At 41.9% G+C, this 15,132-nt stretch overlaps 2 protein-coding genes across 13 annotated transcripts in view; one reads left to right on the plus strand and one right to left on the minus strand.

Moving 5' to 3' along the window:
• Window positions 1-9,710, plus strand: part of fam189a2 (family with sequence similarity 189 member A2) — a 112,446-nt gene extending 102,736 nt beyond the window's left edge. For all 4 annotated transcript variants that reach the window (XM_059974746.1, XM_059974747.1, XM_059974748.1 and 1 more), the window contains 2 exons: window positions 1,803-2,092; window positions 7,765-9,710. In XM_059974746.1, the coding sequence (XP_059830729.1) occupies window positions 1,803-2,092; window positions 7,765-7,974 (500 nt within the window). In that variant the 3' untranslated portion in view covers window positions 7,975-9,710. The remainder of the gene's footprint in view (window positions 1-1,802; window positions 2,093-7,764) is intronic.
• A 143-nt stretch (window positions 9,711-9,853) lies between these two features.
• LOC132396800 (amyloid-beta A4 precursor protein-binding family A member 1-like) overlaps window positions 9,854-15,132 on the minus strand; it is a 198,926-nt gene continuing 193,647 nt past the window's right edge. For all 9 annotated transcript variants that reach the window (XM_059974737.1, XM_059974738.1, XM_059974736.1 and 6 more), the window contains one exon: window positions 9,854-14,414. In XM_059974737.1, coding sequence (XP_059830720.1) covers window positions 14,343-14,414 — 72 coding nt within the window. In that variant the 3' untranslated portion in view covers window positions 9,854-14,342. The remainder of the gene's footprint in view (window positions 14,415-15,132) is intronic.

Consider the following 15,132-nt stretch of genomic DNA (forward strand, 5'->3'; position numbering starts at 1 on the left):
TTGATCTTAAATACAAGTTTGAAAAATTTTAAATTCGAGGAAGCACTTAGATTTGTGATTTTAAAAAAGGTGATGCTAATAATATCCATGTAAGGTATCAAATTGTCTTAGAATTCCACTTTTTGACTGTTGCTCCTGGGGAATATGTGCTCCTTATTATGTAATTCAGTGCAACTGCTTCCTCAGCTCAGGGTCAGGGTTAGACAATAAACACTCGCACCTTTGATACCATCCATATCTTTCCGATATGTAGCTTGAGTCAACATTTTGTGCGATGATGCTTTTTGGAATGTATTAAATGTTGAAAGTATTAGATGAAGACATTGAATTGACTGATTGCAAATCCTGTGCATTTATTTAACTGGGAAGATAGCTCTCTCCTCATCTGCTATTGTTCTTTACACTTATTTGTCTATTTATTGAGATGCAGCCACACTGCCCAGGAAGCCGCCAGTTTAATCCCAGCCGAATCACAGGATGATTTACAGTGACCAATGACCAAATGGTACATCTTTGAACTGTGGGAGGGAACCAATGACTGAGATATGAGTAGTGATGAGCACTTTCCTGCTCCAATGGGGGTGGGGGAGAGGGAAGCAGTCCAGTGTGCCTTAATGCCTTAAGCCCCTTCATACATAAAGGATTGTAATTTTATTTCCCCACCCACTACCTAGTTGTTTTGCATTCAAGAACAGCTTCTTCCCTTCGACCATTCAGTTCCTAAACTTACTGCCAACAAACCTAATCACTATCTCAGCTTAGCTCAACATGGACTTTCTTTGTGAATGTTGTGTCTCTACTGCTATGTGTCTGTGATTCAAGTAAGATTTCATTGAAAAAATTTACTTGCATGTATATATTTTCCTGTGCATACATGTACTTGTGTATACAGTATATTTGACACTAAACCCCTCCTGGATTCATTGACTTTGCCACTTCTGAGATCTGTAAACACCCACGCTAGAACCCATACCAGTCCACAGCAAATGTGTCTAGATGCCAGGTGTTGTCTAGTTATCACCACAGATGCTGCCTAATCCACTTATTTGCTCTAGTAGTTTTCTTTTTCAGTCCAACTTCCAGCATCTGGTGTCTCAGCCAATGTGTGTCTGTGCTGGTCTGAAGGGTGCCATTAACACCCTGCAACAGGCTGTAGTGATTATCTTATCGCTGTTAGTGGTTGGTGTGATGCTACGGAAGCACCAGCGATCTGCTTTCAGACCTGCCGCTGTCTGTGAGGATGTGTGTTCTCCTAGTTACCTCATGGGTTTTCCTCAGTTTCTCCCCATCTTCCGGTTGGCAGGCTGATCGGTGGCATGGGTCTGTTACCATGCATCATCTCTAAATATAAGTTACAAAAACTACAGGCAACCCAGCGAGCTACTGTAAAGCTGCCTGTAGACAGAAGGGTCTTGAGACCTGACATCTCTTACTTAAGGCTTGCCAACTCTGGTAGAACCTACTCCCGGAGGTTTTCTAGCAGGGCTGCTAGCCCCAAATCCACCCTTCATCTGAAACTGTCTTCATGATGCTCACCTCTCCAGATCCCTAGGGATTGGGAATGCGCATCAACTGTTCATTATACAATTGGATGACTCTTTTTGATGCTGTTGTAGTTTTATCCCCAAGATTGATCCTTCAGTTTTATAAAATCCAGTGCTCTTCATATCTCTCCCCTCCTACAAAATCTAGTTTGTGATGCCGATCTCATGGGATTTTTCCATATTCCGCATTGTCATGAGTTAAGTATGCCTCCTATTGTTTCCCAGCATCTCACAAACATCGCTTATTGTATCTCTCAGAACTGGTCGTGAGCTGTGAGGCCTCAACACAAACCGACGAGAGGGCCGAGGTTCAGCTTGTGACCTTGCGCAGAGGCCACAGGTTGAGAAGCCCCAGGTCAAGGCCAAGGTCACTGGTGGATTACACCAGCTACAGAGACACCAAGTTGTTGGTGGCCAGCTTCTTAAAGCATTCATCATGCAGCATGACTCCTGAGGTGCAGGAACTGGTGGACAGTATTAGGTCAGTGTTACAGTCAGATGAGGAACACATGGAAGAGGCTGTGGCGAGTGCCAATATTCTTGACCAGGTAAGGAGCACTTCTTGTAACTTTGCTTCTCTCTGTGCAGTATTACTATAATCCTCCTTCACCGTGCCATAGACTAACTCAGCACAGGGGTCATTTAGCCACAGCTTCACTTTATTGAACTGGGATGTGACGGCACTAAAAGTAGTTTGATGGAGTGGGAGGGAACTCGTGGAGACAGAGCAGCAGCTCAGACTGTTTGACTCTCCTGCATTTGCATCAACTGCTTCTGAGTGGATCACATCCTAGCTTAGATCAACAAGTTGTGGGTTCAAATCATAGTGCAATTCAGGGAGAATATTCTGGTAACTTGATTTATTATGTACCAAGGTGCAGTGGAAAAAGTTACCTTGCATATAGTTCATACTGATCAATTCATTATGCTGTATATTGAGTTGACAAGGTTAGAACATAGAACAGTATAGACCCTAAAACCCACCACAATCAAGATCATTCTAGCGCTTCTCTCCCACATAGTCATCCGTTTGTCACAAAAATTCAGAATAAAGTGTGACAATTACAGAGAAAGTGCAGTGTTGATAGACAAAGGGTGCAAGGTCAAAACAAGTTAGATTGTGAGGTCAAGAGTCCAGCTTATCATATGACATAGGAGCAGGGTTTAGGCTATTTGGCCTGTTAGTTCTGCTCTGCCAATTGACCATTTGATCATGGCTGACTTAATTTCCTTCTCAACCCCATTCTCCTGCCTTCTTTCTGTAATCTTTTATGCTCTTACTAATCAAGAAGCTATAAATATACCTCAGGACTCGGTCTCCAACTGCTGTCTGTGGCAATGAATTCCACCGATTCACTGCCCCCTGGCTGAAGAAACTTCTCATCCCTGTTCAACAGGGACACTCTTCCATTCTAAGGCTTTGTCTTCAGGTCTTGGATTCTCCATTATTTGAAATGTCCTTTCCACATCCACCCTATCTAGGCCTTTCAATATTCAGTAAGTTTCAATTTATCCACCCCTCATTCCTCTGAATTCCAGCAATTACAGGCCCAGAGTCACCAAGTGTTTCTTGTACATTAATTCTTTTATTCCCGAGATCAGCTGCAGAAAGTTATCAACTCAGTCAGCTCCATCATGGGCACTAGTCTCCCCAGAATCTTGCCTCAAAAATATAGTATCCACCATCGAGGAACTTCATCACCCAGGACATGCCCTCTTCTCAATGTTACAATCAGGGAAGAAATACAGGAGCCTGAAGACACACACTCAATGTTTCAGGAACAGCTTCTTCCCCTCTGCTATCAGATTCCTGAACGGACAATGAATCCATGAAAACTACCTCACTATTCTTCTCCTTTCTTTATGCACTTGTTCATTTTTTAAAAATATATACTTATTGTAACTTATGTTTTTATTACTATGCATTGCAAGGTTTGTAAAAACACAAATTTCACAACAGAGGCCAGAGATATTAAACCTGAATCTGATCCTGAAACTTGGCCACAAAGCCATCAATTCCATCATCCAAATCATTGACAGATAATGTGAATCAACACCAGCAGAACACCACGTCACTGGCAGCCAACCAGAAAATGCCTTTTATTCCCACTCTGTCTTCTGCTAGTCAGCCAATCTTCTATCCATGCTAGATTCTTTTCTGTAATCCCATGTTACCCCATTTGGTTAAGCACCCTTATGTCTGGCACCTTGTAAAGGCCATCTGAAAATCCAAGTAAACAACATCTGCTGACTCGTTTGTCTATCCTGCCTGTTATTTTCTAATATAGACTTGTAACAGTAAGATAGAAGCTGTTTTTGGGCTGAGTGGTACATACATTCAAGGCTTTTATATCTTCCGCTCAAAGGGTAGGGGAGGAGAGATTGTTTGGGAGGTGTGTGATCTTTGCTGGCTACTTTACCAAGTAGTGAGAAGTATAGAGAGTCCATGGAAGGGAGGCTTGATCCCACGATACCCTGAGTTGTATCCACAACTCTCTGTAGTTTCTTGTGCAGAGCAGTTGCCATAACAAGTCATGATGCATCCAGAGGATATTTTCTGTGTTGCATTGATGATTGGTGTAGGTCGAAGGAAACACAAAATTTCTTTCGGCTCCTGAGGAAGAAGTAGAGGCATTCATGAGCTTTTGTTCCTGTGGTTCAACCAGCAAAGAAGATTGGTGATATCACTCCTAGGAACCTGAACCTCTCAACCTCATTGCAAACAGGATCATGTGGCCTACCCTCCTTCCTCAAGTCAATGACCAGCTCTTGGATGAATTGGAAAACCCCATTTCTTCATGGGGTAGGTTCCCAATGTTGTAATTTGAAGATCAGGGGAGTTCCATCACAAAGTTTAGGGGGGGGGGAGAGAGAGAGAGAGGAGTGAAGAGAGAAGAGGAAGAGGAGGGAGAGGAGAGGGAGAAGAGGAAGAGAGAACAAAGAGGGAGAGAAGATGGAGGGAAGAGAAAACGGAGGAGAGGAAGAGAGAGAAGATAGAGGGAGAGGGAGATGAGAAAGAGAGAGAGAAGAGTGAGGAGAGAGGGAAGAGAGAACAGAGAGAAAATGAGAGGAGAGAGAGAGAGAGACCAGGAAGAGAGAAGAAAGAGAGGAGAGGAGGAGGATGAAGAGAGCGAGTGAAAGAGAGGAGAGGAGAGGAGGATGAAGAGAGCGAGTGAAAGAGGAGAGGGAGAGGGAGGGAGGAGAGGGTGAGAGAGAGAAGGTGATGAGAGGGAGAGGAATGAGGAGAGAGTAAAAGAGGAGAGAGAGGGAGAGAGACAGGAGTGAAGAGAGGAGGAGGGAAGAGACAAGAAATGAGGGGGAAGGAGGAAAGTGGGAGAGAGAGATGGAGAGGTGAGAGGGAAGAGAGAACAGAGAGAGATGGAGAAGAGAGAGGAGAGGGAAGGAGGAGAGAGAGAGAAGAGGATGATGTGAGGAGAGAACAGAGAAAAGGAGGAGAGAGGGAGAGGGAAGGAGAGAGGAAGGAGAAGAGAGAAAAAAGGGAGGAGGAGAGGGAGAGAGTTCAGGTGTAACCCATTATTCTTGTATAAGTCATACCTCCTCCAAAATAGATCCCAGTGATCCAAGAATTTGAAGCCCTGCCCCCGCACCAGTTACTTAGCCACACATTCATCTGCTTAATTCTGCTATTCTTACCTTCATTAGCGCATGGCTCAGGCAGTAATCCTGAGATTATTACTCTGGAGGTCCGGCTTTTCAATTTTCTTCCTAGCTCCCAGTAATCTTCCTTCAGGACCTCTTCTCTTTTTCTGTCTATGTCATTGGTACCAACATCTACCAAGACTTCTGGTTGCTCGCCCTCTCTCCTCAGAATACTCTGGACCCCATCTGAGACATCCCGTACCCTGGCACCAGGAGGACAACACCATCTGGGTATCCTTGTCTGGCTCACAGAATCTCTTGTCTGTTCCCCTCTCTATGGAATCCCCTGTAACGACTGCATTTCTCCTTGCTTTATTGATCACGGCACTGGGCAGAGTGTCAGAGTCCCGTTCGCTGTGGTCTTCCTCTGTCAGGTCAACCTCTCCAACAGTGTAGAAAATAATATATTGATTTCTAAAGGGGACTGTCACAGAGGTGCTGTCCACTATCTCCCTACAGGTATTATCAATCATCTCCTCACTTTCCCTAATTAGCTGAAGGTCATCAAGTTGCAGCTCCAGGTCTCTAACACAGTCCTTAAGGATCCTCATCTCAATGCATTTGGTGCAGATGTAATCCTTGGGGAGGCTGGGAGTCTCTCAGGGTCCTCACGTCTGGCTCTCCAAGCACACTAATCCCAGATGCATACCTCTAATGCTACTGTTATTACTAAATAAATAAACCTGTAACTTACCCCTTTACTATAAGACTGCACCCTCTCACTCCGCTGCCCGCTGGATATAGCAGTTTTTTTTTAAGCCTTCCACGCTCTGAGGTAACGCGCCTGAGCAGTTGTGCCTCTTTTATCCCAAGTAGTTAAAAAAAATCTAAATTTTCCCCGTAAAAACGGTGACTTACTCCACTGCCTACTTGCTGTGAATCGAAAAGTAGTCTCCCTTGTTCAAGCATAATACACTAGTTTTCGATCTATTTCATCCTTCATCTGTATGCGAAATTCAATCACACTACGATCACTCTTTCCAAGAGATGCATCACTAGTGGTTTTACTTTGTTCCTTCCCACCACCTGAGGATCAAAACTACCTTCCATTTTCATTTCCTCCAACCTGGTGTACTACATATGGTGCTCACAAGGTGATCCTCTCCACAGAACTGGGTACCAATGTGTGGAGCATTGTTGTTTAAATCCCCATCGATTGCTGAGAACTTCCGGTCACCTGTCACATTAGTTCTCTATCCCACTCTGAACCATGACTCTGGCCAGCCACATGACCAACATAAAGTCAAGCAACATTAAGTCGTCAGCTATGCAGTCTATGTAGCATTTTTGTTTTGTTTTTATTACAACAAATAAACTGACATTTTACTGCATTAATGAAATTCTGGATTTTGTTACTCCAGGATTTTCTTTAAAGATGAAGAAGTTAAAAAGAAAGAAAGATGCAAATACATTTAAGGGTTTAAAAGTTCTCATGTGCATGAATGCATCAAGACTGGATATGATGGGTGTTTCACTTAGAAGGGGATGTGGAGGGGTTTACCAGTGATCTAGGGCTGAGGGACTTCAATTACACAGAGAGGCTGCAGTTTGAAAAACGTGAAAGGTGTTGACAGTGTAAACCAAGGAAAGGTTTCCACTGGTAGGAGAACGTGGACTTACAGTAAACCACATTAAATGTTGCACAGAAATAATTTTCATGCAGCACATCATAAACACAAAAGATCCTGCAGCTGCTGGAAATCTTCAGTAACTCACACAAAACGCTGCATCTACAGACGGAATAAACAGTTGATGTTTTGGGGCAATACCCTTCACCAGAATGGGAAAGGAAAGGGGAAGAAGCTAGAATAATGTAGTGGGGGAAGGGGACAAGCTAGTAGGTAATAGGTGACTCTAGGTTGGGGGAGGTGGGAAATTGATTGCAATAGAGATGAAATTTGAATTTGTATGGATGCAGGAATGTCTTAGCAATATGAAAAGTGCTATACCAGTAGAAACTACTGCTCTCCCATCCACACTACCATTCTCAGCTGCAGTACTTTGCTTTCATGGGCCTATTCTCCAAGTAGGCTTGACACAGTGAATATGGAGAAAATGTATTCTCTTCTGGAAGAATCTAGAGCTAGATTCTGGAAGTAGAGGATCCTGTTGGAAAAAATATATGGGCCACAGGTCATCTGCCAGAGGAACTCAGTGGGATGGGCTGCATCCGTGGGAGGAAAGAAACTATCAAGATTTCTGGTTGCAACTGCCGCAGGACAGTTTTCAGTCCAAAGTGTTGACAATCCCTTTTCTTCCATTGATGCCCTTTGACTCTGTGAGATCCTCCAGCAGATTTTTTTTGCTTCAGATTCCTGCAGTCATTTGTGTCTCTGAAAATAAGGGGTCACCTACTTAACTCAAGAGATGAGGTGAAATATCTTTGAGAATTGTGCCTTTGGGATGTGCTTTCACTACCCTCAAGATAGAGAGATTCTTGATAAGCAAAGATTAGTAGGCACTGATGGAAGTTAAGCAATGATCTTATTGAATGACTGAACCAGCTTGAGGGGCTGAATTTGTATGCACCTGGTAACCTTAAGAATTTTTTTTGGGATAGGCGATCACAGGCAGCTTGCAACACACCGTAATGCGCAGGGAGATGGCCCAGACACAAGGGCGCACACGGCTACTCCATCTACAAAGCTGTGGAGATCTGAGCACGTGTGCTGTTGGCGAGCAGCGGCCGGTAACCCAAGGAAGGGTGGTCAAAGGTCAGCAGGAAAGGCCCCACAGTCTCGCCGGTGTGATACAAGAGACAGTGCTGTAAGCATGCCAAACATTTCTGAGTGCGATTTGAGCCAAAACTCTGTCTGAAAGCTGAAGCAACAAATGCCAGGATGGCTATAACTTCAAGATGATAGTGCAATACGAAGAGGAGAAGCTTAATTAGAGCCATACCTAACATACTGGAAATCAACATGTGACTATAATAAGGTGCAGCACAAACTCCAAGTGCCCTTAACTCAAATGACGAATTAATAAAATTTGCCGTTTATGATGTTGAAATGTTTAGTTGTTCAGATTCCTCAGCTCTTATTGTCATTAAGTTAAATCTCTTGACACTTACTGCCCAGTTTCTATAGAGAAATTGCAGTGACCTACCCTGTTCCTTGCGTCTTGATTTAAAACAGAAATTGAGGAGTTACCCTCCGGAACAGGTAAAAACTGAAATAACTCTGATGATTTCTGTTACTTCTACTGCACTGAATTATCAAAGTACCTCGTTGTCTTCAAAATGGGGTTCTTCTCTGCAGACGCAGAGTGCCGACCACAACAGAAGCAAATAAATTTGACATACAAATGTTGCATTTTATAAACTCTCCAAATGTGTTTTGCTGCTGTTTACACATTTCAGATGCAACAGTTATACCTTCAGCCTTATTCATCTCTTTCTGATTGAAAACTAATTAATGAAATCCTATGAGCTGCTTAGGACAGAAAAGACCCAGTGGTACATTTGTGTGACAAAATCACCTCTGTTGCACTTTACAGCAATTTATAATTTAAAGTTTAGTAAATGTGTGTATGTATATATACACATACGCACACATATATACACGCAAACTGTATAATCATCTTGCTGCATGTTAGGCTACCCACACACTGAGAAATATGTATGAAGAAAATTTACATTTCACTGTTTGGTCTCTACCCAAAACTGGAGACAGGTGTCCTCTGCCACTGTTAACAATATACTACTGTAGAACAGTGGCTCCCCTATGTCAAACTCTTGTCCTGTGTAAACAGATGGAATTGCATTCTGAAGAGGGACTGAGAAACTTCACCTGCCATATTTTGGCTGAAAGTATTGGTTACCACATTTCCTACAACTGCTGCGTTTACCTGTATTCCAGCATCCACGTGACTTCTATCTTGAGAGATTTGTTCCAGCTTGATACTCTCACACCAGAAAAGTCAACAAAGAATAGTTACAGTAAATTTACTTCCATCATTGTAAAAGTCACCATCTTAAATAACTTACAGTAATCTTTTGTTACAAAAGTCAGCAAAAGGTTCTTTGTCAACAGGAAATTAAGATGGTGCACAGTCGTTTCTGATAAGTTTTATTGGTCAAGAATTGTGAGACACATGCCCTGTGCTAACAGTGCCTAAACACTGTAACAGAGGTAAATACATGCAACACACAGCACAGCAGCTACAGAGAGGCAATATGTGGAAACGTCAGTCACAGGACAGACGTGTAGTAAACTGAAACAGGAAGGTCAGCAAGAATCTCGGGGGTATTTGCACGCCCTCCTCCACAGGTACAATCCAATCACACTGTTCGAACATCAGCTCAGGTGAAATCAGTCACGTGCTGCTAGTTTTGTGTTTCAAACTTAGTAAAAAGTAGCAAAGTTACTAACAGGCCCTTTCTCAAGGCACTTTCAGACAAACCAAACCGTACCTCAGATATTATTACACAGTGGCTTAATATATCAAAGGGATGAGTAAATGTACTGAAAATGGACAAGTACTAATGGCAGAAAACCAAAATAAAAAGAGATACTGGAGAATACCTCAGTCAGCTCCTGGGGTGGGTCATCACCCCATGACTTCAGCTGTTTTTCTGTCCCTCTCCTACAGAAGCTGCCTGACCCAGTGTATTTTTCCACTCTGTACATTTCCAGAATGTAGGCCTCCCATTTCCCCACCTATCTGCCCTGAAGATCGGGTGGCCAACAAAGGCTTTATATTAATCCACTAGTATATTGTATGCCATTACCAATGCCAGATTTTTTCACTTAATTAACAAGAGACTGGGATTTCGATTAACATCTCCAATTAATCTCACTTTTTTCTTTAAAAATCACAGAAGGCTATCTGTCTGAAGAGTCCATGCTGGTTCTCAGTTTACATTCATTAGATCCGTTAACCCACACCTCCCTGCAACCTCTCTCTCTCACATGCCCCTCGAGTCCCATCAAGTCTTCTGTCCCTCACCTACTCTAGGGGCAATTTACAGAGTTAGTGAACCTACCAACATGCACATCTTTGGGATGTGGGAGGAAATCCATGGATTCACTAAGAAAACATCGTTACTCCACAAAGAGAGCAGCTAAGGATAGGATGAAACCTGGGCCCCTGTAGCTGGGAGAAAACATTAATTATCTGTGGCACCATTCAGTCACAATGGGCTTGCTAATTACTAATCCAGTCTTAACATTAAGATGGTCAAAGTGTTTTCCAGATGTTTTTATGGATCAGAGTGCCTTTACTCACTGTGGTGTTGCTAACATTTTACTGTGGTTTCTTGTTAGGAAGAGTCACTATCTCACAACACACTTTCAAAATACAAAAGGACCAGGAGGGAATGGATTTCAATTAATCAGTTTCTAATCCCACTTCTATCATTTTTTTCACTATCACACACTAAAATGATGCAATGCCCATAGCATACACTTTCATAACATGCCTTAACACATGGTTTGGATTTCCCTGGATAATGATTTAGGGTTTCACTTAGCACATCCGTCAAACAGTTCTACTCAAACCACTCCAGGCTCCTTATAGCCTGCCAGAATTGGCTTCCTAACAGTTTGTGAGATTGGGAACTGTCTGAACTGTTCTTAGAGGGTTTCACCACAAGGGTTCCTACCCACCTTTTAATCCCACCCAGCGTGATCATCACCTCTTTCTAATTTGATAGCCAATACTATTCAAAGTAAGATTTGTATGGCAGGGGGAGGGAGAGGGGAATTAATTCTTCCCACCACCATCCCCTGGAAGATTTCTTTGTAGGATTTTTGCACAGTGCTGTCCTAGCGGAAGAGGGTCCAGGTAAAGCAGGCCTTTCAAGAAAGCAGCCAAGAAACTATTTAAAAGCAGAAGGTGATAAAAGCCTGGCACACTTCTGCCAATGGCCATTGATGCCAAAACCAATTAGATTTCTGCTAAACAAAGGTACTGAGATACCCAAGATGAGCAGCTACATGGAGTTAATCTCTATACCTGTAGTCCCATGGCACTAAAAGGCCACTTCCTGTTCCTGTAACCTTGGGAGACCCCAGACCTAGCCTTAGAGGACTGAAAGACTTTCAGAAGATCTGAACGCTAGCCAGCCCGTCTAGTTCAGGGAAAAGGTGGCTTTTGATAGGCATGCCAGTGTATGCTGGCTTTCACCAAAGAATGACTGGCAAAAGCAGGGAGATCACATGAAGGTTGCCGCCTTCTTCAGGCATGTGAGAACTGCTGAGGGACAGGATACCCTATGCTATCATCCAGCTCCCTACCCCACCAGCTCAAGCCCTATCTGTCCAACTGGGCAGTTTCATCCAAAGTAGACAAACAGACAAACCCCTCACCCAAGATGAAGGGGGCAAAGGTCCCCTTTGGAGACCCCCAACCTCGGATCAATGATCACTAAGAGGTAAACTCCACCCACCATCTGTCATATGAAAAGTGCACAGTGAACATTGATTTTTTTTGGGGGGTTCTTTTTTGTCTTTGCAGTTCAGCATTTTGAAGAATTAACAAAAGAGATATCTGCTTTTGGCTCCCAGTGCTAAATCTGTGCGAGAATATTGGCCGCCAGATGCAAACACTTCTCCACACCACCACAACTAAGCCCTCATTTACATTCACTCTCTGCGCCACTGACATGCCATGGTCACAATGCGTAACATGAACAAAATGCACTCCAGCTACTCACAAAATCTTTCCTAGCAACACCTCGCAAACACACAGCCTTCACTACCAAGGGCAGAAGGTGAAATGGGAATAACTCCAGCTGAAAATTCCCCTACAATGTGTCAGAATCCTGACTGTAAACTCTAGAAATCTATTCCTAACAACACCGGGGGAGTTCCTTCACCAGAAGAACTGCAGCATGTACGGAACGGCTAGAAATGTTGGCCTCACCAGGAACACCATATCACTTGAAAACAATTTGGTCCTCTTGACTTCAATGCATACAGAAGTGTTTACAGTTGCTGGCTGATACTCTTGCATGGGTTCAGTAGCAGAAACCATGGGTGAAATTCTTTCAGAAACATTAAATTTTTTTTGCAGACTCAACATATTTGAATACTATTTTCCCTCTTTGCAATTGAGAGAAAAAATGTTAAGGAGTACAAATCATTAAATGCATCACTTGCTTTTCCCCTTCCCCGAAAAATAAACCCTTAACAGTAACATAAATAAATAAACATTGTCGCTGTATTACAAACACAAAAGATAATCCTCAAAAAATACTGGATTATGAACTACATTCATAAATGCATTAATCTGATAATTAATAGCTGACACACTTCAAACAACATTACAAAGTGGAACATTATGTTGCTGTGTTATAATCTCCTGATATCTTATATTCTATTGCACCAAAAGACAAAAAAGTATATTCTAGTACTGCATAAAATATTTACATTAAGTTCACATCGGCATGTGTAAGTATTGATTATAGATATTAACAAATGTGTCACAGAATGAAACCCATTAGGTTGTGCCATGTCATTTTAATAACTTCAAGTAATGATGTGACAGAGCTGTGCAGGTTAACACTTTAATCTTGTGTGTAAACATAGGAATTGAGTATTCACCTGGACTAGAGAGAAACTCTGTCATTTTCAGTATATTCACCCTCAAATTACTCTGGTCATCATTAATTTAGCCTTGTGCCTGGAAACAGGAATGCCTCTGATGTTCTAATAAAATTCTGGGAATCTCCTGTTGCTGGAATGTGTAAGGACATTCTGTTCTAACAGTTTAATCATATGGAAGTTAATCCATAAGGTGCGATGATCATAAGTGGAGACTCACTGGCTGGATGAGCAGGGCAGAGCTGAGAAATGGAATTAGGTGTTTCATACCCATCTGTGACAGAAGGTGAAACAACCATCTTCAATGATCACTGCTCACCTAAATACTAACCTCAATGAATCAAGCTCCTGGAAGAGGCATAGTGTCACTACAGTGCAGAATAGTGCTATCACTTGCTCCACATTACATCCTTATTACTTATGGTGGTTAAGGTTCTGCCCTATTAAATGCTCATTCCCAACAGTGACATACAACTGGCTACTATTGACATAACAATCTATTAAGTGGAGACGTGTGTAGAAACATCAAATGGTTTCAAGCTATACAACATAGAACTCAAGCTGATACACTGGCTCAGTATTTGTGTATCTCTGTTGATAGGAGATATAGAGGAACAAGGTGTGCATGTTAAATATCCCAGCACTGAATCAGATTCTGTCTATAATGAAGACTAGGGTCTCAGATCATGTTTAGAAGTATAAAACTTGGCAGGACTCAGCAAATTTGATGCTAACATTTTACTTAATGTAGTTTAAGATCACCTATTGAAACTGTTTTTAACTCATTTCTACCTCAATGCTAGGTCTCTGCATTTAATTTCCAAAACAGAACATTAGTTCAACCAAGAGTTTGTTAATGATTAGTTTTCATGTGACAGATGTTTTCAAGAATGGAACTGCAAAGCACTCCATGCTTTTAACCTTTGCTTTTTACCAACTTGAATTAGAAATTCACAGCCCATAACTTCTTTTTAAAATTGAAAATTGGTGACACAGAAATTATATTAGATCTGCCCTTAACTCAGAGAATGGCTTCAAACTCCGACTTGGATAGGATTGTCAAAATAAATTCTTTACAAACACTCCAGTGCATGTTGGAACATCTCAATGAGGTAAAAGAATAACAGATTAAGAGAATTCTTCAGGAATATTTTAAAATATAATTAGGAAAGATTTAGGAATTTCCAAATCAGACATACTTTTAGATACTTTGTAAATGCTTATCAGTTATTTAAATGTTTTAAATACATTTCCCAATGTCATAATCACTCACCTGCATTGATCTAGTTCTGCATAAGAACCCTCTCTTAAATAACATCAAGCTATATAAGTGCCCAGTTACTAATTCTGTGTTAACTTGGTGAGAATTAATCTGCGAGAATATATTTACATTTATTTCTATATAAACCGCACAAAGTTGCATGTCTGAAAGGCAAAGATTTGATTCTTTTTTTACAGATTTTTTTTTGTCAAACAAAAAATGTTTAAAAAAAAAATTATAGTTTCTGCAGCTGCAGAAATGCAGCAATGGTGAACACAATCAAACCACACAGACACTTCCACTTTGCACACCGGGGCAGGGTTTGTCGTCCGTTCAGATGTAAACAGGCTGTTCTTGAGCCGTCAGCAGTCTATACATGGCTGCAGGCATGGTCTTCATGTGAATCTAAGGGAGAAGGGAGGAAGACTAGGTTGAATTTCAAATCACCGGTGCTGGGGAGAGTAAGTACCTTGTTCAGCATGGCTTTTCATCAGCACCGCGGCAACGTCAAAACAGTTCAAAGTTTAAAGTAAAGATGAGCTAGCATTTGAAAGTGACTACCTTTAAATTGGTCTTAATGCCTTTAATAATACCATTATTAAGCAGGATTAAAGGGCAACAACAAAAGCTCCATCAGAAAAGTTGGCTTTAGGGAGCATCTTAAAAAGAGAACACCATTGTCTGTGGGGATGCACAAGAGGTTAGAATAGCACAGTGGTGTGGTAGTTAGCTTCACACTTTACAGTAAAGGTGACTCGGGTTCAATTACCACTGCTGCCTGTAAAGGATTTGGAGATTTTCCCCATGACTGCATGGGCTTCCTCTGGGTGCTCTGGTTTTCTCCCACAGTCCAAAGGCATACTGGCTGGTATGTTAATTAGTCAATGTCAATTGACCCATAAATAGGCTAGGATTAAACTGGAGGAATGCTGGGTGGTGCAGTTTGAAGGGCCAGAAGGGCCTATTCTGCACTGTATCTCAATCAGTCAATAATCAGGGAGAGGCCACAATCTCAATGGATGCAGCACAGCAGAAGACTACAAAGGTAATGAAGTGTGAAGTTACAAGGGAAATAAAAATAATGAGAATTTTAAAATTGAAGTTCCGCTAGCTGCGAGCCAAT

This window comes from Hypanus sabinus, chromosome 7 (genome assembly GCF_030144855.1).
Source record: "Hypanus sabinus isolate sHypSab1 chromosome 7, sHypSab1.hap1, whole genome shotgun sequence".
NCBI classification, from domain to species: domain Eukaryota; kingdom Metazoa; phylum Chordata; class Chondrichthyes; order Myliobatiformes; family Dasyatidae; genus Hypanus; species Hypanus sabinus.